Genomic DNA, 22,957 nt, shown 5'->3' with positions numbered 1-22,957 from the left:
GTATGCAAAATTTGTATAATGACACCCTTTAAAAAAAAAAAAAAAAAAAAAATAAAGAAAAGAAAAGAAAAAGAAAAGGGTGATCAAATATTTAAATTCCTGGATATCTAAAGATGAAGAATATTGACTTTGATGTGGAGTACTCGTATACTTGGTGAGCTAGTGAAGGAACAACGACAAACGTTGAAGGAACTTGGCTATGATGAAACTGAAATCTATTTAAGTTCCAGTATGCAGAATGTTCCTCAAAGAAGTTGGTGGTAGAAGTAAGGGAATTTGGTTATCAATTGGTAAGATGAATATGTGTTGTGTTTAGCAGGAGGTTCAAGAGTATGAAATGAAGAACAAATGTGGAGAACCTTATCATCTCAAAAGGTCTAAACGAAGAGCACAAATTCCATTTCATGTTCCCTCTACTTATTTTGTTCCATATGCTTCTTTATATATCGTTTGAGCTTGCGCTTTCATTTGTCTATTCATGCAGTCCATTCCTAACTTTTTAGCTCTGATATTTACTTGATTCTTAACCTCTTATTTGTCAAGTTCAATTAAGGGTTTTGAAGTTGGGCCTTTGGATTGTGAGTTGGAAATTAGTGTGAAAATGGCATCCGTGTTTGAAAAGTGAGTAACTTGAGGCTTTTAGGAACAACAAGTGTTTAACCATTATATATTTACTTATTATATGGTGGTAGGTGTGACATATGACTTTAAGTGTGTATAATTTACAAAAAACAAACATGTGGAACAATACCCTTTTTGATAATGACAAAAGGGGGAAGAATATGTATGATGCTTATGGTATGCAGTAATTAAGTCTAAAGTTCTTACATCATGATCGTTGAAAGTATATATATATTGAAAATGATGTGTATTGCTAAGTTCCTAACTATGTTAAGTTCCTGTGTATGTTCTTAACTTGTTCATAAGTTATTTCCTTGAAAAACTAAGGGGGAATAAATGTACAACGATTATCCTTTAATATGTGATAAGCATCATTAGTTTGTCATCATCAAAAAGGGGGAAATTGTTGAGCAATTAGGTTTTGATGATTATAAACTAATGATGATTATCTATCTAACGTGTATGTTAAGTTGTGCATAGAAAGAGCAAGTTATGTTTGGAACAGGATACAAGGAACCTGAGCAATGACAAGTATATATATAAGGAACTTGAGCAATATAGGATAAGCAATAGAGGAACAAGAACAATGATAAGTGTTACGGTTGATAAGCATGATGATGGCTAAGGAACCATGAAGGTAACTATGTAAATAGGTGTTTACATATGTTAGCTTCACGAGGTAAGTATCCTATACATATATATGTCATGTATGTGTAGGAGTCTTTTAATTTAGTTTAGTTTTCTTTACTGTTTTTATAAATGAAAAAAACTAACCTTCTGAGTTACTTTGTTATCCTCAGAAGTTTGCTCAGTTTGTCATCATTAAAAAGGGGCAACTTGTTGACCCTTATGAGGTTTTGATGATGATGTTAAGAATTGAGCAAACTTCCATTTAATAAGGATTTTCTAGTGTTGTGATGTTTGCAGGTTCAGTAAGCGTTGAGGGCTGAAGTAGGAACTGAAACAGAGGAACTTTAGAAGATCCATGAGGATACAAGTAAAGTTAGAAGAAGAGTTCCAGAAATGGAACTTCCAGAAGTTTCTTAACAGGAACTTCAAAACGGGTTGTAACGACCTGGTTCTGGTGTAATGCTGGGGCAAACCCTAAGATCCAGAATATATCAAGACTACAGGATTCCAGAACAAGAGTTTCAGAGAAGCAACATGAAGACAGAGAAATAGAAGTATATTGCTCTAGGATTCATGTAAGTATGTTGGACATAAAAGTCGGTCTGGAACAAGTCTATATAGAACCTAGGTGAACTCCAAACAGTCAATGAAATTAGAGTAACTGACTTGTCAGGAACTCGGAGACTGTCAGAGTTCAGGAATCTAATAGGAACTTAAGTGTGCACGTTGTTAAAAGTCGGTTTTAATGATATATATATTTACATTATACGTGCATATCTTTTAGGGATTTGGTTTTACTGAATAAAGATATTTATCTTCTAATAAATCCCTTTTGGAAAAAGATAAATTTTGTTTAAAAAGTATTTTTAAACTAAAAGATAAGATTGGAATTAAATCTGATTTTATGTTAAGTTTATCTTATTATTATTGACAGATTTTATTCTTAACAAAAAGATATATTTTCGGAAAACTTGTTTTTAGAAAATATCTTTTAAACTTATCTTTTCAGAAAATCTATCTTTTCAAGATGAAATGAATATTTCGAGTGTACTATAAATATGCTCATAAGTATTCATTCAAAGTTGAGGCTGACGAAGTGTAGTGGTCGTGCTTAATGGTTTTAGCCTTCACCACGAAGCTAAGTCAGTTCTCCTGGTCAAAGTTTCTATCAGGTTTTGGTTACAGTATGTCCAGTGAGTTCCAGACAGGTCTCGAGTGTCCAACATATTAGTTTTATCTCTTTATTCATAGATATGTATTTAGGGATATTCAATGAGATCTTGTAATGGGAAAAAGGGTTTTTGAGTGTTTTGTATTTTGGGGTGAGATTGTGGATTCTCTTAAATTCACACAAGTGATGAGTTTGAAATCTCGTAAAATTCGAGTGGTAGCTGTGAGTGCACAGTGAGTGAAAGGAACCTGAGAAGTGTCTTGGGTCACCTAGGAAGTGTCCTGGGTAAGGGGAGAAAAAGGGTCCTGAGAAGTGTCTTAGGTCTGGTAGGAAGTGTCCTATCATAGAGTCAAGTGTCCGTGGTGGAACTTGCAAAGCAAAGGTCTGTGTAATAGGTTGTACTAGGAGAGTTGCCTATTATAGTGGAATTTGTTTATAAGTCCCAATGGGCCGAGGTTTTACTTCCAGTTAGGCACTGGATGGTTTCCTCGTAAAACTTGCTGTGTGCTTTAAGTTCCTTTACGCATTAATTGTTTATTTCCGCTTGAGTTCCGCGATTGGAACCTACTACCATTCACCCCCCCCTCTTGTAGTAGTTCATCTAAACTAACAGATTTTAAATTCTTATCATGTTTTTAATAATTTCAAGGTTTATCTTTCAATTTTTTAATAGGGTAGTACAAATATAATTTTCAAGTTTTAGCTTTAGAAAGGGAGATGTAATAGTTTAATTAGGTACTTAAATTTTTTAGAGATAGATATAATTAATGATTAAAGTTTGTCTACATTATTTGCATTTTAACTAATTGTTTAGCTAGTTAAAGTCATTCTGAGCCTTTATATAACCGATTATTGACATACTACATCCGTTAAATATTAGTTGCAACTTGTAACTTTGAAATATTTGATGTCTCTTAAATAATACCCCAAAGTTGCAACTAATATTTAACGGAGGTAGTATATGGTTTCACAAAATATTATACCACCCTAGGATAATCTTCCACTATCACTTGAAATTTTGACACTTGGTCCTGAAATCTTTGAAAATGACTCGATTTTTTGGATTATAGCCTTTAATTTCGGAATATTTTCAACCATTTTGGATCTGAGAAGGAAAAGGATCGAGGTGCTTTCCATGGATTCATAATTTAAGAGTTCGAGAGCTCACTTAGGTGGTTGAAATAATCCACTTTGTCTCTTCATTATATATCCATTTAACCATATAAGGACATGCCTCCCGTTATTGACTCTAATTAAGGCTGCCACAATCTTTTATGTGACCGATTAGTGGATGTGTATATTTTTAAACAACCTTTTTGACCCATGGCGCACCTCTCATCATCATTTGAATTTTCGACATTGATTCTAGAAAATCTTCAAAAATGACCTAATATTTTGGATGATAGACTTCAAATTTAGGCTCTGAACAATAATTTAAGATTGGACAAGTTTATATATCGAGATGCTTCTTAGGGTAGTTAAAGGACCCAAAAAGGCATATCTAATTCTGGAGTACTAATTAAGAAAATTATACTCCATGTGAATTTAAAGTTAATTAGCAAGAGGATTATCTAAAAAAATGACTAATATTTAATGAGCGAAGAAGTTCAAATGTTTTGTTTTTAGTAAAAATATTACCATGATGGAGAGGGCTTTACTCCCAATTTAAGGTTTCTAATTTTATATGATATCAGAACCGTAAAAATATACTCGTAGAAAACAGTAAAATTTATTCAGGGGTGGATTTCTATTTTGAAATCTAAGGTGTCAAGTGACCCCACTAATTAAAGCCAGGGTTTAAGGAATACATAACGTTAGTGAAAAAATAGATTTTATGTTGTATAGGTAATAGGTTAGACCACAGAGAAGATCTTTATTAAATTTAAATTATTTACAAAAATATCAAACAAATATCTTCGATTCTTCCGTTGCAAGCCTAAGCTTGGGCAGATTTGGGAGCTAATCGATAAATGGTGCAAACACGTCGTACCCCATTAAGCCACAAAGAGAAAATCAATATGAGAATCTTGTCACACAATAATTTGAACAATTAGGGTGAATAATACTCTTCATTAGAGCAAGTCTATATCACTCATCATTAGGTAAAAGAAAATAATTCAAAGAGATTAGACAACTACTAATAGCAAAAAAAAAAAATGAAAAAATCTATATCAAAATAGATGCTTACCATTGCCAATATCCAATTACAACCTCTCTTGAACCCAATAATTTTAGAGAATGAATGTAGTGATTGAGGAGAAGAAATTAGAGGAGAAAAACAAAAAAAAAAATCATTCTCTTTGGTATTTGAGCCTTAAAAAAATATTAAAACACACAATCTATAACCAAAGAAAAAAACAAAAAGAAAAAAATTTGACTCATTGCCTTAACACAAAGTGATGGAGTTGAAGTGAAGACCCTAAAATAGTGACATTTTATGGGGGCGTTGAGGTCGGCAAATGATCCGCACCACAAATACACGATTACAAGTACATTCCAAACCGAATGAGAAGTGCCACCAACATTCCTTTCATTCACCTTCACGTTCTCTAATATTTTGTAGACCCTACTAAAAGTTTTAATTAATTAATTAATTAATTAATTTTATGTATATCATGATGTTGCAATTCTTCAATTGATTTTTGATTTGGATAGGTTTCTTGGAGTGCTTGTTGTGTGTTTTATAATCAAGAATTTCAAATTATTGCAAAATGATGATGTTGTAAATCAATTCTATCTTTCTACCGCACGTGGGTTTAATTTTTGAAGAATAATAATAGGGTTAGTTTCATTTTATATACTTGTACATAACTTGATGATGAAGTAATAGTTAGTTCTTCTTAAACCATCCTTAAAAGACTTTATTGTTTATGCATTGGTTTACCGATTGCTTTTGCATTTAACAGTGTGACAATTTTGACTACTTAAACTCGATATATTCAATGATCTCAACGGATTATATTCTTAAATATATTTTTGTTTTTACTCTTTATACAAAGAAACTTAGTTATGTTGTTAAAAGAGATGATTGCTAGTGAGATTTTTTTTCCACGATTCATTACAATCACATATTTGAATGTACTGATTTTTTTGGGAGATTGAAATCATACAAAGTACGAAGTACTCCCTCCGTTTCATATTGTTAGTCTCATATAAAAGCAATCACATAAAATAAGAAAACAAATATATTTGGAATCTAACATTAAAGTATAACATAATTCATAATTAGTTTACCTTATTTAACTTTTTTGACTTTTTATTAGGAAAGCACAAGTCATAATTGCATAATTTAAGGTAAAAATTTCCTTACTTACAGTCATGTCATCAATCCACACTCAATTAATTCAAAAAAAATCAAGTTATAAATGAAATATATTCAATATGGGTAGATCTTTTTGAAACGCTCAAAATAGTATATGGGATTAACATTATGAAACATTGAAACGAAGGGAGTATCTTTTTTTACACTGTTTGTAAAAAAAAAAATTGTTAACTGCAATTAACGTAGCTAAAATGAACCCGTATTGCTAGTAATGTAGTCAATGCAGTACTAGATATGAAGTGTTAGCAATTTAGACACGTTATATTATATATATTCTGTACCTTTTTAATAGAGTTAAGTGTATTGAAACACCGAATTGATTAAGAGCATACAATGCTACAAAAATGACAAGTCATTGTACAAACAACCTAAGAATAGGGAGAGGCCACCTTCTAAGCTAGTTAAGGAAGGTAGGGTTCCGCCACTAGCTACCCTAAATTTGGAAGCTAGAGATAGATCTTCAAGCCAGGCACCATTACTGCAATCATTTATATTCATAGGCTAGTAGCCGGCAGTAGGCTGGCTAGCTTGGCTATGGCTATCTTCTCCGTAGGCCGTGTTTCGAGCACGCCCGGCCCTAGAAGATAAACTAAGCTAGTGCATCAAACTACGTAGCCAACAATAGTTATAGACACTTGAACTCATTCCAATTCCTCCTTATGCTTTACGAACAAGGATATATTCCAATCCACTGCAATGTTGAACAAAGTGATCCAAAAATGCTAATCATGAATTCATTTTAACCAACGTCAATAACTCAAACTAACATACAACCAATAATAGTTAGGTCAAATCACAAGTGAACAATAATTAAACCTAATTATTAAGCCATACTAGATTTAATGCCCAATTTAAGTTTAAAGGATTTATAGATATGATACTTGATACACCTAATTTAATTACCAACAATAAAAGCCATTATTGCTTTATATTACTTCATTATAATGTTGTTTTTTAATCTTCTCATTTACTATCTATATATGTGCATGACCAATCATCAAAAACTTTGGTTGCCTTTAATTTGGTAGTTAAAGTTCATCCCTTTTCTTTTATTTGCAACCTATGTTACATGAGCTCGGGTATTAGTATCAGACACTAGCTAGTACGTGTCCAAGTAATTGGTTTGGCTAAATTGTGTAAATTTTCATCCAAGATGAAGTGTTAGTGTTTATATCCATATCAGAGTGTCCAAAATCCAAAATGAGTATTTGAAGTAAAGTGAAGAGTTTGAGTAACATTGCAACAAAATTTATAATATACATTTTGAATTTCGAGGAAGATAGTATGTACATAGATAATAGAGCCAGTCAATATAACCAAAAAAATTTATGCAAAGGATATTGATGTTCAAAGACGCAGTATATATATGTACATTTAAAACTATGCAAAATGCAAACAAGTGAAGGATCCGAGGCCAAGGAGTATATCCTTGCTAAAATGCTTATACACATTGATTTTCAAAATGCAAAACCCTAGAACAATATACTTTAGTAAGAGATTTTCAAGTACTGGAGACTGATTTAGTTTACAGGATTATGATTGAAAGGAAGGTACAAAATTACCATTACAAAAACAAATTCACAGCTATGCGTACCATATGAATCATCTGGTTGGTGGGGTTAGTTAGAGGGTAATGACAAGCTCTATAATTTGATTAATAAAGTAGTACAAGATCTCATATATTTTTTTTTTTTCATATATGTATTTGTAGGACACTGACCAACCATATATCACGGGATAAACATATTAGTGTATCTTCATATTTTTTTACAATAATTTTGTTTTTCTTGTACGTGTACATCCTAGTAAATTTATTCTGTGTATATAACTAATATTTTTAATTTTTGAATTATTATAAGACAAATTACGTTTGATGTTTTGAACACTTCATAAAATGACAAAAAGAAAAATTGAAAAGGAGAAAGAAAAGTTTAGAATCATATCATGGAGATAGAGAAATGCTTATTAGATTCTTATTAATTAATGAACTTTGTCCTTCAACAACATAAAGAACAAAAAACTTAAATATATCAATAATTCGTGAATGATGATGATTATATGTAAGAATTAAGATTGGTCGTGGTAGTGGATCCAGAATTCTAAGAATAATCAAGAAACAATTTTATTTTATGTATTGTATTGAGCTAAGAATAATTGAATTGAGTGTTAGTTTTTGGTGTATTTATTCTTTTTTTGTTCTATTTAAAAGTAATGAAATTTCCTTTTTCTCTTTTAAGATAGATATTATATTGTGATAATATTTGTCATAGAATTAGGATATATTTATCGGTGACTTTTCTAAACTTGTACTCGTAATAGGTCTGCCTATGAGTATGGTTGCGGATGAAGGTTTTCATACACCTAAAATTATTTATTAGATTATTCATATTAATTATAGGTATTTTATTCTTTCTTTTTGTGTTTAATTTTATAATTTTAGGCACAGGTATAAGAGCCTGTTCACATTTACTGAACTGAGCTGAGCTGAGCTGAACTGAACTGATTGGAGCTGAACTTAACTGAACTGAGTTGAAATAAATATTTTATGAGAGAGAGAAATTAGGAGCTGAACTGAATTGAACTGATTGGAGCTGAACTGAACTGATTGGAACTGAACTGAAATTAAGTGAATGTGAACAAACCCTAAGTCTCCATCCACTCATCTTAATTACAATCTACTAATCTAGTATGCACATTACAGTGACTCAAGGCATATTGGAGGTGAGGTCGCGTCGTGAGGGTATGGTAATTTAAGGCAATCTCACTACACCCCAAGTATTCCTCCAACTTTGCCAGTAAGATTTGATCTTATATTATAACCTTAAAATCATATAATTGGGTATACGTATTTCATAATTTAATACAGAATAATATGAGAACTGAAAACTGTAAATTGAGAGCCAATTGGAATGAAGCAATTACATTCGTCAAAAGTAATATAAAATTGTATTGGTTCAGATAAATATTCAATGATTAAACTAATAAAATCAATCCAAGTTTAGTTTCTAAACTTTTTATTAAACAAATTACCTTTCTTAAAATCAAAAATAAAAAGGAATTGAAGTTATGATTAGTAAAGTAGGAGCTTATAACTTTTTTTTTTTTTATTTACTTATGTGCTCTAAAATTTTTAAACATAAGCTCATGTTGATTGTTTATCCCATTGAAATTTAAAAATATATTTAAAAATAAATCAAATAAATTTATTTAGGATGCAAAATAACAGATTGCCATTAACACACACCAAGCTTGTCATGCCAATCATGAATACGATAATTATTGTAGCCATTGTAAAATTGCCCTCCAAAGTAATAATTCTCAATTTTCATTATATATTATATATGATTCTCCAAAAATTTCATACGGTAGCTGTTAAATATTTAACCTATAAATTACTGTTACTTGTCTTTATAATCTAGGGGGGGAGGGGGGTTGAAGGGACAGATGAAGCTCAAATGTTAACAAAATTACAACTAAAAATCCAAATGCAAACTGCAAACTGCAAACTAGGGCTAAGACAAAATATAGGAGGAAGTTGTAAAAAATGACATTATTTGCTTTATCAAAATATCAATGCATAGCTCCAAAAATGGGTGTTGGAATTTCATCGATTATTGTTTTATCAAATAATATCATCAATACATATATAGCTCCAAATGAATATTGGAAATTTCATACAGTACTTTCTATTATCTCTGCTGGCAACTTTCTATTATTGTTTACGTATTACATTTCAAAAATATCCTATTATTATTATATATAATTTGTATATTTCCTATAAATAGAGGAATTGTTATTCCAATATTTAATAACTTAATAGCTTTTAATAATTTTCCTTTTGATCTCATGATTTACTACCTCCGCTTCGCATTACTCGCAACAAAGGGGTATTATATATGAGATATAAAATATTTGTTTGTTACGAGTAATGCGAAGCAGAGTTAGTATATTTTTTGTAATAGATATATATTGCGCATTTGCGTAGGTATGATCTACTACTACATGTTTTAAAAAAAAAACAAGGTTATCGTTTGTGAATAAATGAATAATCATTGTATACGTAAACAAAAAGAAAGAAAAATAAGCGGCAGGTTTGTTTGTTATGTAAAAGGTGTTGAATATTGTATTGAGCACCCATGAAATAAGGGTAGGATGCAGTGTAAAGATTTGACAGGAACTCATGAAAATTTATGATCACATCCCACATGCATGCATGCAAATTAAAACATCCTAATTGCCCTTTGATTCACAACTTTCATTCTCCTTATAATATAATATAATATAATATAATAATAAGACGATGTATTCAATCATTAGTCACCATTTATGAGTTGTGAAGGTCAATATTCATACAACAATTAACTTATTAATTAATTAATTAATAGGGATGGTTTGATTTTCAAAATAGTTGTTAATTAATCAAGCTATGTCTCAATGAAGATTATACTATGAGTAATATTTATTGAGGTAAGAGCTAGATATAAAAAGAACCAAATTAAAAAGTGGCTCATCAGATCTTGATCGATTTTCTCTAGTTAAAATGTTAAATATTACTCATAGTATAGTACTGTAGTTAATAGTTGGCTAAGACTATGAAATGTTATCCCTGAATACCTGATACAGATTTGTTAAAATTAATTAATCCACCTTTTTTTTTTGAACTTTTATCTCAACTTATTTTAAAATTGAAAGTATTCTTGCTAAATTTATTTTATTTTGCCTGAATTCATTAGCATTGCTTTGGATTTCAATTAACTAACATTTGATAAACTTTATTATAATTTGTACGAAATATAAAGTAAGGGCTGATTCTGTTCACCTTATTTTAACTTATTTTAGGCTTAATAGGTACACTTAAATTCAAATAAATTCAGTTAAAGAAAAATAAATTTTGATAAATTACAAATTACAAATAAAAAAGTTTTAATAAGTTTAGTTAAGTTAAGTTTGGATAAGTAAAAATCAAATTAATAGAATACACCTCATAATTTTTTTAAAAAAAAAGTTAATTAGCTTCAACTACACCAAATATAGTTTGAGTGCATTTAAATAATACTTCATACTTCCCCGGTTCTTTTATACTTGACCTGTTTTATTAATCACGTTTACCAATGTAACTTTTTAACAATCAATATCTTTAATTTTCTATAAGTTAAAAGTATAAAAATTATATATTATGATAGTACTAATTGAGACAATTCTTATAAAATCTCAGATGAATATGTTTTTCCCTACATATAATTAACAAAAAATGGTTAAAGAAGAGGTGGTAAACAGTGTAAAAGACAAAGCGGGTCAAGTAAATTTTTTTTTTCTTTTTTCTTTTTTTCTCACTAGTAATAGAATATAGAATTAAGGTTTTGGTTCTTATCAAAAAAAAAAAAGAATTAAGGTTTTGGTTGTTTGCTCGAACATGCCTTTAATACCACAGACTCACAGAGGCACAGACGAAAACAATAAAAGGGCTTGTCTAAAAGGTCATTCAAACTATTGGGCCGGGCCTTTACACAACTTGACATTTGGAATTTAGATCCAAATTTTCAGCACTATGCTTCCGATTCAAGGTCCAATTTTGTGCATGTTAAGCTACTACCCAGTGTACACACAACAAACCATCATCAATTCATCATTATTACCAAGCATTGCTGGTCACAATTCACAACATATCCTTTAGAAATTGGAATTAGAAATTAGAATTAAGGCTTTTTTTGGTTGTCCTTGCTTGTATTTAGTTAATGTGTCAATTCGAATACCCATGTCGGTTAGGTCTATTCGGATTTGGTAAGGTCAGGTTAAGTTGGATCTTATTTCAAATTTAAATCATGCTAAACTGTTGTGTTTATGTGAGTCGAAATTTAAATTGGATATTTTTCAAGCCGAATAGGCCAGATTAGATTTTGACACCTTTTGTACTAGACTTGTCATTAATGTTGGGGATTTGCGGCCGAAGATATTTCCATATAAATTTCTAAAAAGATAAATGGAAAACAATAATCCCACCTTTACCATTTTTGCTCAAAACAATCCCACCTTTGACTAATCGAAACAATCCCACCTTTAATACTCATCTGCTTAAAATAGTCCCTTTTACCCTTAACCTGTTCAACAGGTTATTTTATTTATTTATTTTTTTAACTTCTGAAATTTCTCTTCCCACTTCTTTCTTAATCACCATTATCACCACCAACCACCACCCTGACCCCCACCACCCCCTTTCATCTGACCTCAACACCACACCATGACCCCCTCACTTGATCCCAGCCAGGCCGGGCAGCCCTCCCTGAAAACGCTATCCCGATTCCTGAAAACACCAAACCCCACCCCCTCTCACCTGACCCAGCAAAATGAAAATGAGACGCCATTGTTGAGAGCTTCAAAGGAGGGGAAAGAGAGAGAGAGAGAACAGTTTGAGAGATGGGAAAGGTGAATTGATTGATTTTCGATTCTTAATCTTAGTTACTGTTGTTTGAATTTGATACTAGTATTTAATATAACGAATTGAAAATTGTTGGTGTTAATGAGATATGTTCCAAGTTTCTAATTGTGAATTACATATGCCCAATTGTTGCTAATCTGAAGTTTTAGTTGTAAAAAGGAAAATCTTGGTTTGTGGAATCTACTCAATTTACAGTAGAATTTCGGTGATGAAATCACATTTCAATTTTGTTTTTTTTGGATATTATAGAAAAGATGAAGGAATGGACAACAGATTAAATTTGTTGAAAAAAAACAAAGGACAATAGATTAATACTAGTATATTTTTGGAGTTTGAATTTTGGTGATTGGTCAGTCTGGGAGTGACGGGGAAGGCGAGTTGATTCCGGCAGGGAAGGTTTCAGGTGGGTGTTTCGACAGGGGTAAAGGGGTTGGTTTTTTTATTTATTTTATTTTATTTATAAATAGTTATATATTTGTTTTTATTTTTTATTTTAACATAAGACCACTAATAAGGTAACACGTGGCAATTTCACAAACCGGTAAAGGGATCGTTTTGAGCAGATGAGAATCAAAGGTGAGATTATTTTCAGATTTTGAAAATGTGGGATTGTTTTGAGCAAAAATGGCAAAGGTGGGATTATTAGATTCCATTTTTCCTTTCTAAAATACCCAAAGCAGAATTCAAAAGTTTTTTTTGAATAATTATGATAATAAAAGAGGTAATTATTAAGCAAGGAATTCTAATATCAAGTACGTTGGGCCTTTGGGTACCACGATTGTTGACTTGTAATTTTTTGTTACACAAGAAAAAAATTTCAAACAATTTGAATTTACACATTAACATTATAAATTCAAAAAAAAAAAAATAATATTAGTTAATCATTTAATAATTCAAAAATGGAAGAAGTTAAACATTTGGCTATGTGTTGAAATTAGAGTGAGTTAACCTTGGAACAAACTTTCCTAATTTCACCAAAATTACCAGTAAGGACCCCAACCCTACCCAAATTAACCATTGACGTTCCAAAATCATGGAAAAAAGTTTCTCTACTATTATCATATCTATTTGCTTCAACATAACCTTTGGTTTCAGGATCATCAAGCAAAGCAGTATCCGATTGAAATAATCCTCTTCTCTTTGACACGAGCTCGTAGTAGTGCACATCGAAAGTCTTGTAACTTCCAGGGTCCATTTCCACCAATACATTTGGACCATTTTTTGTGCAACTCAATTTTAACCTAGCCATGTACTCGGGGTCTAGGGTTGGGTCCGAGGTGTTATCTATACCAGTATAATTGTATAGTCGATCTATGAAAGACGAACAATGTGATATTCCGATTGTGTGTGCACCTGCAACATTGTACGTAATAACAAGATTATAAGATATTAAAAATATGTTTATAGATGTGAATCATGTACTTCGTATATGATATCTTTTATATTATTGCAGTCATTTTTCAACACTTAACCACAACTCTACAAAAGTCAAATTCTAAAATCTTATGCATTTTTTTTGCTATAACCTCCAATTAAATAACTTCTACTTCACCTTTTTTTTTATTACTTCCATTATTCCATATCTTCTATTGTTTTTCATTCTAATTTACATGTTTTTATATATATATATATATATATATATATATATATATATATATATATATATATATATATATATATATATATATATATATATATATATATACACACACTGTACGTTAGCACGCATACAATCTAGTTAATTTAATTGTATAGAAAGTGTGAGTACCTGAAAGGACAACGAGATCTTTGGTAGTAAGTCCTTTTTGTTGAAAACTTGCTTTAAGAGAGTTTATTGTTAATGAGGGTGATGGAAGACTAATTAGGGCTTCATTGAGGGATGATATTATTCCATCTCTTCTTCCAGTTTCGACCTCCCAATATGGTCCACCCACCTATATATATAGAGGTAAATATACATACATTAATACATATATAATACTTCGTAATATTAATTAATAAATTCAAGGTGAATAATAATATTCATTTTCTTTTCATTTGAAATGATATTCAATTTTGGTATTTAAACAATGCATAATTTGACTATTAATTGTCCAAAAACCTTTTCTTAAGGTGTAATATGAATGTATTGCTCCTTGTTATATATATGTACAAGTATAACTTAAATTTGTTATTATTACAATTTCAATATTGTAATTCATACTTCAATTCTTTAATTTTATATCACTAGAAACCTTGATAAATCAATAATGTTTGTTAAAGTTGGTAAATCAATAAAATTAGATGCATGATTATGTTATATAAGAAGGGGATAGAAGTAGTAGTGTATGTAGTTACCGCGGCCACAACATCTCTTGCAATTATGGCAACTATATCCGCACATGAAACAATTCCTGGACATGCTTGCTCTAATGCATCTTTAACTCTATCAAAAATTTGAAACCCTCGAAGAGTTAGATTTGGAGGTGCATCTTTTTCAGCTTGTTTGATTGGGGAATCCAAAAGAATAGACGCATCACAACCCTGAAAATTAAATACCTATACTTTAAAAACGCGTACATATATAAAAATTTCCTTTGTTGAAAATTGCTAAAAAAATTCTCAACAATAAGAGATGATTATATATAAGATGCATACCCGTACAAAGCAATCATGGAAGAACATTCTAAGCAAAGGGCCAGAAAGTGAAGGTGCAATCGCGATAACTTCATTGATAATCTTCTTTGTTATGGCCTCCGCTTGTGGACATGATGTCGCGTAAAACCCTGGATGTAGGCCATAGCCATTTACGCCGTGGAGTATGAATGGCATAACTATCACCAAGTGAAGGAAGAGAGTAGTAATAATTTTAAGACTAGCCATTTCTAATACTACAAGGTTTAGCTTTGTGTATGTATGTAGTAGCTTTGTAAATTGTACGTGTTGCTATGGGTTAAACATGATCTCATTCTTATATAGTTATATATATCTTAACATACTTATTATAATATTTGCCATTCGGTTATTGCTACTTGAAGTAATATTTCTTTTTGTTCCAATGAACATGATTTTCTTGTCACTTAGTTAGTATTGTTGATCTACTTGAGCTTCATGGTTTATAAACAATTTTTTATTCAATGAAGGCTAAAACCCTTTAAAATGTAAACTTATGCTCACTAATCACTATATTATATATATCTAGAACTAGTTACAGTCGTAAATTAAGCTATTATGAAAAATAAAGAATAAACAATATTGAATAATTCACGTTCCAACACTTTCATATGACATTTAGGATTCAAATAATATGACAACTTACTAATCCAATATAAGCACATCTGGATAGGGAAAAAAGAAAAAACAAGCAATTAGCATAGAATACCCTTTAGAAAGAAGTATCTAATGAAGTAATTATCAATTTATCAGTCATAGAGAAAGTTATAAACCAAGTCACATTCCAAAATGTGTAGGATGTAACAATTGAAGGTAGGCATGAACTATTAAAATTACAAACAATCATGTGTAAAACTCAAAACAAACAAATAAGGTACGTACACGGTTCACCTATTTTACCCTCTTGCATTAATACATTCGAAGTTGAACTAGAGAGAATTGGTTCTTCTAAATTATGTAATTATTATAATGAATAGACAAAATCAGGCTTATAACTAGCTAGTTAGATCTGAAATTCAGGATATAATATGTCACGTAGCATGTATCGTCCTTATATTAAGAGACCACCACCCTTTAGTTGCCTGAATTTCCGAGACTCAGTTAAGTTATATCGCTTAAATTGTAAGCTAGGACGTTCATATTTGATCACCCAATGTCATGAAATGAACTACTGTATTACTTGGTATTATAGTATGATGAGTATATAATAATGGATACCGTTAATCTTCTCCCCCATGTGTTAGATAAGCCACACTTACCCAACAATAAAAGGTTGGTATAATTATTTATTTTTTAATCTATGTTAGTTTGGGGTTTGTAGTAGTTCTAAGTGAATGTTTTATGTATGTAATTAAGTATAGTATTACTTTAATTTATCTAAAATTAGTACGCAGTGCCCTACCAACATTAAAAACCTAGCCCCGTTACTATTAAGAATACGAAAACCCACTATATATATATTAGTTATTTATTTATTTATTTATTTTTTTAAAAAAAAAACCAGTTCAAGTCTAGACCAAATCTTGTCTAATGACTTAATGAGGGCTGAACAACATTATTGCTGTATTGCATACGTCCTTCAGTTTTCCATCTTGTCACAAATTGCTTTATCTCGTTCCTAATAAAAAAAACATTGGCCATTTCATGGACAAAAGAATGACATCCATATTCTGCTTTCGTCGGTACGATAGGCCATTCTAATATGTGAATGGCTTTCTTTTACCTGCTCAGGGGACGTATCATACAAATATTTTTTGTTTCTTTGACAGCGGAGCCAAGGAAGAATGATAGTGGAGTTATACTTTATGATATTTTTTAATTCTAAAATAAGTCCTACATGATTTTATCAAATAATTCAATTTAATGATTAGGAAAACTTTTGTATACATCTGGTTTTCAGTAATTTACTGTACATCGGGTATACTTTTGTCAGATTTAATGTCACTTTTGTCAAATTTAGTGTCACTTTTGTCAAATTTAGTGTCACTTTTGTCAAATTTATCAATGAAGCATAAATAACTCATATATATCAGGGTAACTTTTATGCGTTTTAGTGTAACTTTTGCGTATTTTATTGTCACTTTATAACGGATGTTCAGTAATTACTGAACATCCGTTTTATTTAAAAGTTTGTGCAATGATTATCAATTATTATCCATCTGTCTCACAATATTGTTCACATAAAAATTTTATGAGTTTCAAGTAAAAAATGTTAGAGTGAGTTAGGAGATGGAAAACACGTGAAGGTAAGTTCATTCAACGTTAAAATATGAATGTTACCTGATAAAATGCGGATGTGGTTTAGTAGCCCTCTTGTCTTAATGAAGAATAAGAAAAATTTGTCCAACGCCTAAACTAGATTTACTATCATGTACAGATGTACAGTAACACGACTTGTAATTACAGGTGTTAATCCGAATGATTGAATTGGATTAATTTTTAAAGTTGAGTCATGCTGAATTATTATATCCACGCGAATCCAAAGTTGAGTTGAATATTTTTTGAATTAATTTCAAATCGGGTCGGGTATGCTTTTTCACCTCCACTATTATACGTAGACTGTAGTAAAATTTCTGAGTTAAAAATATTTTCGCCATGAAACACGTGATAGTGATATTCTCAAATCTCAACCACTTGGCATAAATTTCCTTTTATATAACACCTTTCACTAGCATCAGTGTTACAGTATCTCTTTCCACTACTTGTAATTCCTTTCATCAATGTCGAAATTTCACAAAGATCCAATCTTTTTTCTTCAAATTTTCATCTTTCTTAGTCAATTTACTAATATTCTTTCACAAACCACAGATTTTCCCATAATTAATTGCTTTAATAATCATAAAATCACAAACTTTACTTTACACCCAAATTCAACCCACATTTCTTCAATACACTACAATCATTTTCTCAAATTCTCTCTCCAAAATCTAAGGGTTGCTAAAGATTCAACCCCAAAACCAACGGCTATAATTTTACCAGAGAGTAAGGAGCAGCTAGCTAACTCTGTACTCTGCTGCAGAGGATTATCTCTAGAGATTAGAATCAGATGTGGTGGTCATAGTTATGAAGGTATATCCTCAATTCCACGTGGCAACAACCCATTTGTTATCATTGATATGATGAATCTCAACCGTGTGATTGTTGATCTTGAATCTGAGTCAGCTTGGGTTGAAGGTGGTGCAACATTAGGGGAATTATACTCTGCTATTGCAGCCCACAGTAGTTATTATGGGTTTCCTGCTGGGCTAGGGCCCACAGTTGGTGTTAGTGGGCATTTTTCTGGTGGTGGGATTGGGGTTTTGGGCCGGAAGTATGGGCTTTCAGCTGATAATGTGTTGGATGTGGGCTTGATTGATGCTGAGGGCCGGGTTATGGGCCGGGCTGAGATGGGGGAGGAGGTATTTTGGGCTTTACGAGGCGGTGGTGGCGGAAATTTTGGGGTTGTTTATGGGTGGAAGGTTCAACTAGTCCATGTTCCTAAAGGGGTTACTTGCTTTAGTGTTACTAAACAAGGCCCAATTCATGAGTTGGCCCAATTAATATACAAGTGGCAATTTGTTGCACCATATTTGGAGGATGATTTTCATATCTCAATCTATCTCACTTCTAGCACAAGTAAAGAAGTGTATGTTACTTTTAAAGGGTTTTATCTAGGGTCAAGACTTGAGGCAATGTCAATTGTTAACCAACGTTATTTGGAGTTAGAGATTAGTGAAGAAGAATACCTCGAAATGAGTTGGATCGAGTCTGTTTTGTATTTCTCGGGCCTTCCTAAAGGGAGTACAACCCATGATTTAAAATCGCGGTATTGGGCAGATAAGTCTTACATCAAGGCTAAGTCTGATTATGTTCGAGAACCCATCTCGATTGAGGGACTAGAGGGCGCACTTGAAATGGTTGCTATAGAACCTATGGGACTTCTACTCTTGGACCCTTATGGAGGTATTATGGATCGGATAAGCAATGATTCGATAGCATTTCCTCATCGAAAAGGCAACCTATATAACATTTTGTACATTTCATTTTGGGTAGAGGAAGATGATGAAAATCGGATTTTGAGTTGGATTAGGAAAGTTTACGATTACATGACACCTTTCGTAGCTTCTAACCCTAGGGCAGCTTATGTAAATTACATAGACCTTGATCTTGGAACAATCGATTTTACGGATAAAGATGAGGATATTGATAAAAAGGCTAGAGTTTGGGGGGAGAAATATTTCTTGGGAAACTATGATAGATTGGTTAAAGTCAAGACCATTATTGATCAACAAAATGTATTCAATCATATACAGGGGATTCCCTCTTCTAGTGTACAATATCATGATGAGTTGTGAATCAAATGTACATTAATTTGTTTGATGAAATGAGAAATAATAATCCAATGTTGTTTGAGATCAATTATCATCAAGATCACATGCATCTGTGATCCGAAATTTATTATTGTTTTGTATGCAACTAATCAACTAGACAAGTATACGAAGTAAGAAAATATGGTAATGGTGGGAGTAGACAAAAAGTGTTACCTTATTCACTAATTTCAAACTATAATCCAAAATTTGTGAGTGTGTCAATGATTGGTAAGTGAAAAGATATTCTTTATGCTAACTTGACAAAAATGAGGTAGTCATTGTGATCCTATATCGTTTTGAACGCTCAGCTTGTTGATGCTCTACAGAATTGTTGAAGAGATGTACAATATGTACAAAGGCTAGTTTATTGCAAGTAATTGATAGAGTATAAAACACATTCTTGTGCCTCAACCATCAGGTTAAGCTTTTGATTGAGTTGATCCACTAACATGGTATCAGAGCCAACGTGACACAAAGGTCACGGGTTCGAATCTCATCCGATCCGCCCCTCATTCAAAGTGGAATTAATTCGCACTAGGTATGGGTGGGCCTGTGTTGCATCCACATTTAATGTGAGGGGGAGTGATAGAGCATAAAACATATTCTTGGGCCTCACCCACCAGCTTAAGCTTTTGGTTGAGTTGGTCCACTCTTAAAATAAGATGAGAAAAACATAGCATTAACAGAATGTAATGTAAAGCTTACACTTTATAAATTGAAGACACAAAGGTATTTGTGATTAAGATAGTCTCATTCTTATTATTAAAAAGATTGGCAAAGACATGGGGCATGGTGAAGTTTGCAAAGCCCAATTTTTTTTTTTTTTTAATTAATTTTTGATTTTGGCTGTAAAACACCTTGTAAAAGCAGCAACAAGACTCCATAATGACTATTTTTTCATGATTTGAATATCAAATTAAAAAGAAACGTGTGAATAGTGTCAAATGTGTAAATGGTTCTAATGGAGGAAATATTAGGTAATATTTCATCTGTTTTTTTTAGTTGACACCACCTTTCTATTATCACGTTTGCCAACGCATGTTTTTAACGATTAATATCTCTAATTATTAACACTATAAGATTATAAAAATTGGATATTAATAAAATATACACTAATACGGTTCAAACAAGACCCTACATGAATATGTTTTATCGTATCTATAAACCACAAAAGCGAGTCAAAACGTGTTGTGTGAATAGTGTAAAAGTCAAACGGTGTCAACTAAAAAAAACGGAGGAGTATATGTATATCTCACTTGATTTGTTAAGAAAAAATAAAAATATCTCCCTTAAAATTGATATTTGTTATACAGAGTACATGTATATTTATTTTATAAGGTAATACATCTCAATAATTCACTAGGAGGTTATGAATCTTATGACATTAATTATTCAATTGACCATGTCCACATGAAAAACTTTTACATAATTCAGCATTAAATAAATAAAAGTGGCTCACGAGTTTTAGGCATGTTGAACATCTTTACAAAGCTGTTCTATAAATTGGTATAGTAAATCGATCAATTCCTAATAACACATTTCTTAGACAAGATTATAATAAAAATGGCTATTTTTAATCTTATTAGACTCATATTAATGGTTTTAGCTTCTCTTTGTGTTGTTTCCTTGTCACAACCATCACAATCGATCACTTCTTGCTTAAGTAAAAACCATGTCACAAATTTCTCTCTTCTACCAACTTCACATAGTCATTTCAACACAACATCTTACTACAATCTTCTCCAATTTTCTCTCCAAAATCTTCGATTTTCGACCCTTAAAACCCCGAAACCATCTGTTATTATACTCCCTAAGAGCAAAGAACAACTTGTAAGCAGTTTTCTTTGCTCTAAGAAAAATGGTTATGAGGTTAGGATTAGGAGTGGTGGGCATAGTTATGAGGGCATTTCATCCGTTTCAACTGATGGGAAACCATTCGTGATCATTGATATGATGAATTTAGATCGAGTTGAGGTGAATTTACAATCGAAAACAGCTTGGGTTGAGGGTGGTGCAACCACAGGTCAAGTGTATTATAACGTAGTAACACAATCTAAGGGAGTGTATGGATTCTCTGGTGGTAATAAGTGCTGGTCAATGGGGTTTGGTGGTCATGTATTAGGAGGTGGTTTTGGGTTTTTGTCTAGGAAATATGGGCTGGCTGCAGATAATGTGGTCGACGCCCTCCTCGTGAGCCCAACCGGTAAAGTCTTGGACCGGGCTGCCATGGGGGAGGACGTGTTTTGGGCCATTCGCGGTGTTGGTGGGGGTAGTTTAGGAATTGTCTATGCTTGGAAGATTAATTTGGTGAAGGTGCCTCCTAAGGTTACTACGGTTAAAGTCTTAAGAAATGGTCAAGTCAATGAAATTTCTCAATTAGTGCACAAATGGCAAAAGGTAGGGCCTTTCTTACCAGATGAATTTTTCCTTTCGGTTATTATTAAAGCCAATAATACTGATAAAAATGATACTAATAATATTGCTGCATTAATTTTTGGGCAATACCTCGGACCAAAACTTGAAGCAATCTCTATAATGAACGAATTGTTTCCCGAATTGAGAATCAAGGAAAATGAGTGCAAATATATGAGTTGGATAAATTCGGTTTTGTACTTCACCAGCCTAGGTGAACGAGGCACAATCGATGATCTAAAGAATCGATTTGTACGGAATAAAATCTATTTCAAAGCAAAGTCGGACTATGTAACAACACCAATTCCCATAGATGGTGTACGTGGTGTCATGAACATACTCGCCAAGGAGACTAAGGGTCATATCACGATGGACCCTTACGGAGGTAAAATGGCTCGAATAGCCAACGATTCGATTGCTTTTCCTCATCGAGAAGGTAATCTCTTCAACATCCAATATTCGGCGGTATGGGGTAAAGAGGATGATGTGAACAACGATAGATATATAGCTTGGGTAAGGGGGTTATACAAGTTCATGACTCCCTTTGTTTCGTCTAATCCTAGGGCAACTTACATTAACTACTTAGATTTAGATCTTGGAGAAAAGAAATATGATGATGTTGATTCTAGAATTGAGAAAGAAAGATCTTGGGGTGAGAAGTACTTTATTAACAATTACGAGAGATTAGTTAAGGCCAAGACAATTATTGATCCTTGCAACGTTTTCAACTATCCGCAAGGAATTTCACCAATGCCAAACCATAAGAAATGTAACAAGCTAAGCCTTGAAGCAACAACAAATTAAATATGTCATAAATATGTACCTTTCAATACTTTATGAATTGAATAAAATTCTATTTGCTTTTCTCACCTTATAATTATATCATCAATGTAGTTATGTTATTTTTGTTAAAGTAATCATACACAAAACACAACCTTCTTATTTCCGCTTGCTAGCTTATTTGAAACACACATTATTAAAACTAGATCTAGCAATATTTTTACCTAGCTTGATATGGATCAAGAGAGTGTAGAATAAAAAATTCTTCGTATTATTAATGAACTTTTGTACTCGTACGATCGTTTATATTTTTTCCAATATGAACGACACAATTTCATACGCATATGTAAAAAAAATTAAAGGCGCTAAATGTACTCGTTAGAGATAACTGTATGAATATTATCAAATGATCGAATATTGAGTAAGGTTTGATTGAGTGAAAAAGTTTGCACCTTATAACTATAAAGTTGTGACATCAAATCTCACTAGAGGTACTTTTGGGGTAGAGATTCTTATACCCTTTCGCCCATTCCCAAAGTGTTTAGCCCACGGTCCAACAATGCCCTTTTTTTTATCAACCAAAA

General features: G+C 31.9%; 1 protein-coding gene and 2 pseudogenes across 1 annotated transcript; 2 read left to right on the top strand and 1 right to left on the bottom strand.

Moving 5' to 3' along the window:
* Positions 1 to 12,974: 12,974 nt before the first annotated feature.
* Positions 12,975 to 15,042, bottom strand: LOC145635358 (peroxidase 27-like). The gene is made up of 4 exons (XM_081686640.1): positions 14,818 to 15,042; positions 14,518 to 14,703; positions 13,949 to 14,114; positions 12,975 to 13,533 (listed from the first exon to the last, which is right to left on the bottom strand). Exons 1-4 carry the CDS (start codon positions 15,040 to 15,042, stop codon positions 13,115 to 13,117), a joined length of 996 nt encoding a protein of 331 aa, XP_081542766.1. The 3' UTR covers positions 12,975 to 13,114.
* A 2,464-nt stretch (positions 15,043 to 17,506) lies between these two features.
* LOC145635357 (berberine bridge enzyme-like D-1 pseudogene) lies at positions 17,507 to 19,230 on the top strand (annotated as a pseudogene).
* Positions 19,231 to 20,777: 1,547 nt separating this feature from the next.
* Positions 20,778 to 22,397, top strand: LOC145637326 (berberine bridge enzyme-like D-1 pseudogene; annotated as a pseudogene).
* The last annotated feature ends 560 nt before the right edge of the window (positions 22,398 to 22,957 follow it).

The sequence above is a fragment of the Chenopodium album genome, chromosome 6 (genome assembly GCF_948465745.1).
Source record: "Chenopodium album chromosome 6, dcCheAlbu1.1, whole genome shotgun sequence".
Lineage (NCBI taxonomy): Eukaryota > Viridiplantae > Streptophyta > Magnoliopsida > Caryophyllales > Amaranthaceae > Chenopodium > Chenopodium album.
This window is presented reverse-complemented; position numbering and strand designations above follow the sequence as displayed.

Coding starts and splice junctions, on each gene's coding strand:
- LOC145635358 (XM_081686640.1), bottom strand. CDS start 15,042: ATGGCTAGTCTTAAAATTATTACTACTCTCTTCCTTCACTTGGTGATA. Junction 14,115..14,517: donor CAAGAGATGTTGTGGCCGCG/GTAACTACATAC, acceptor CTATATATATAG/GTGGGTGGACCATATTGGGA. Junction 13,534..13,948: donor AGATCTCGTTGTCCTTTCAG/GTACTCACACTT, acceptor ACAATGTTGCAG/GTGCACACACAATCGGAATA.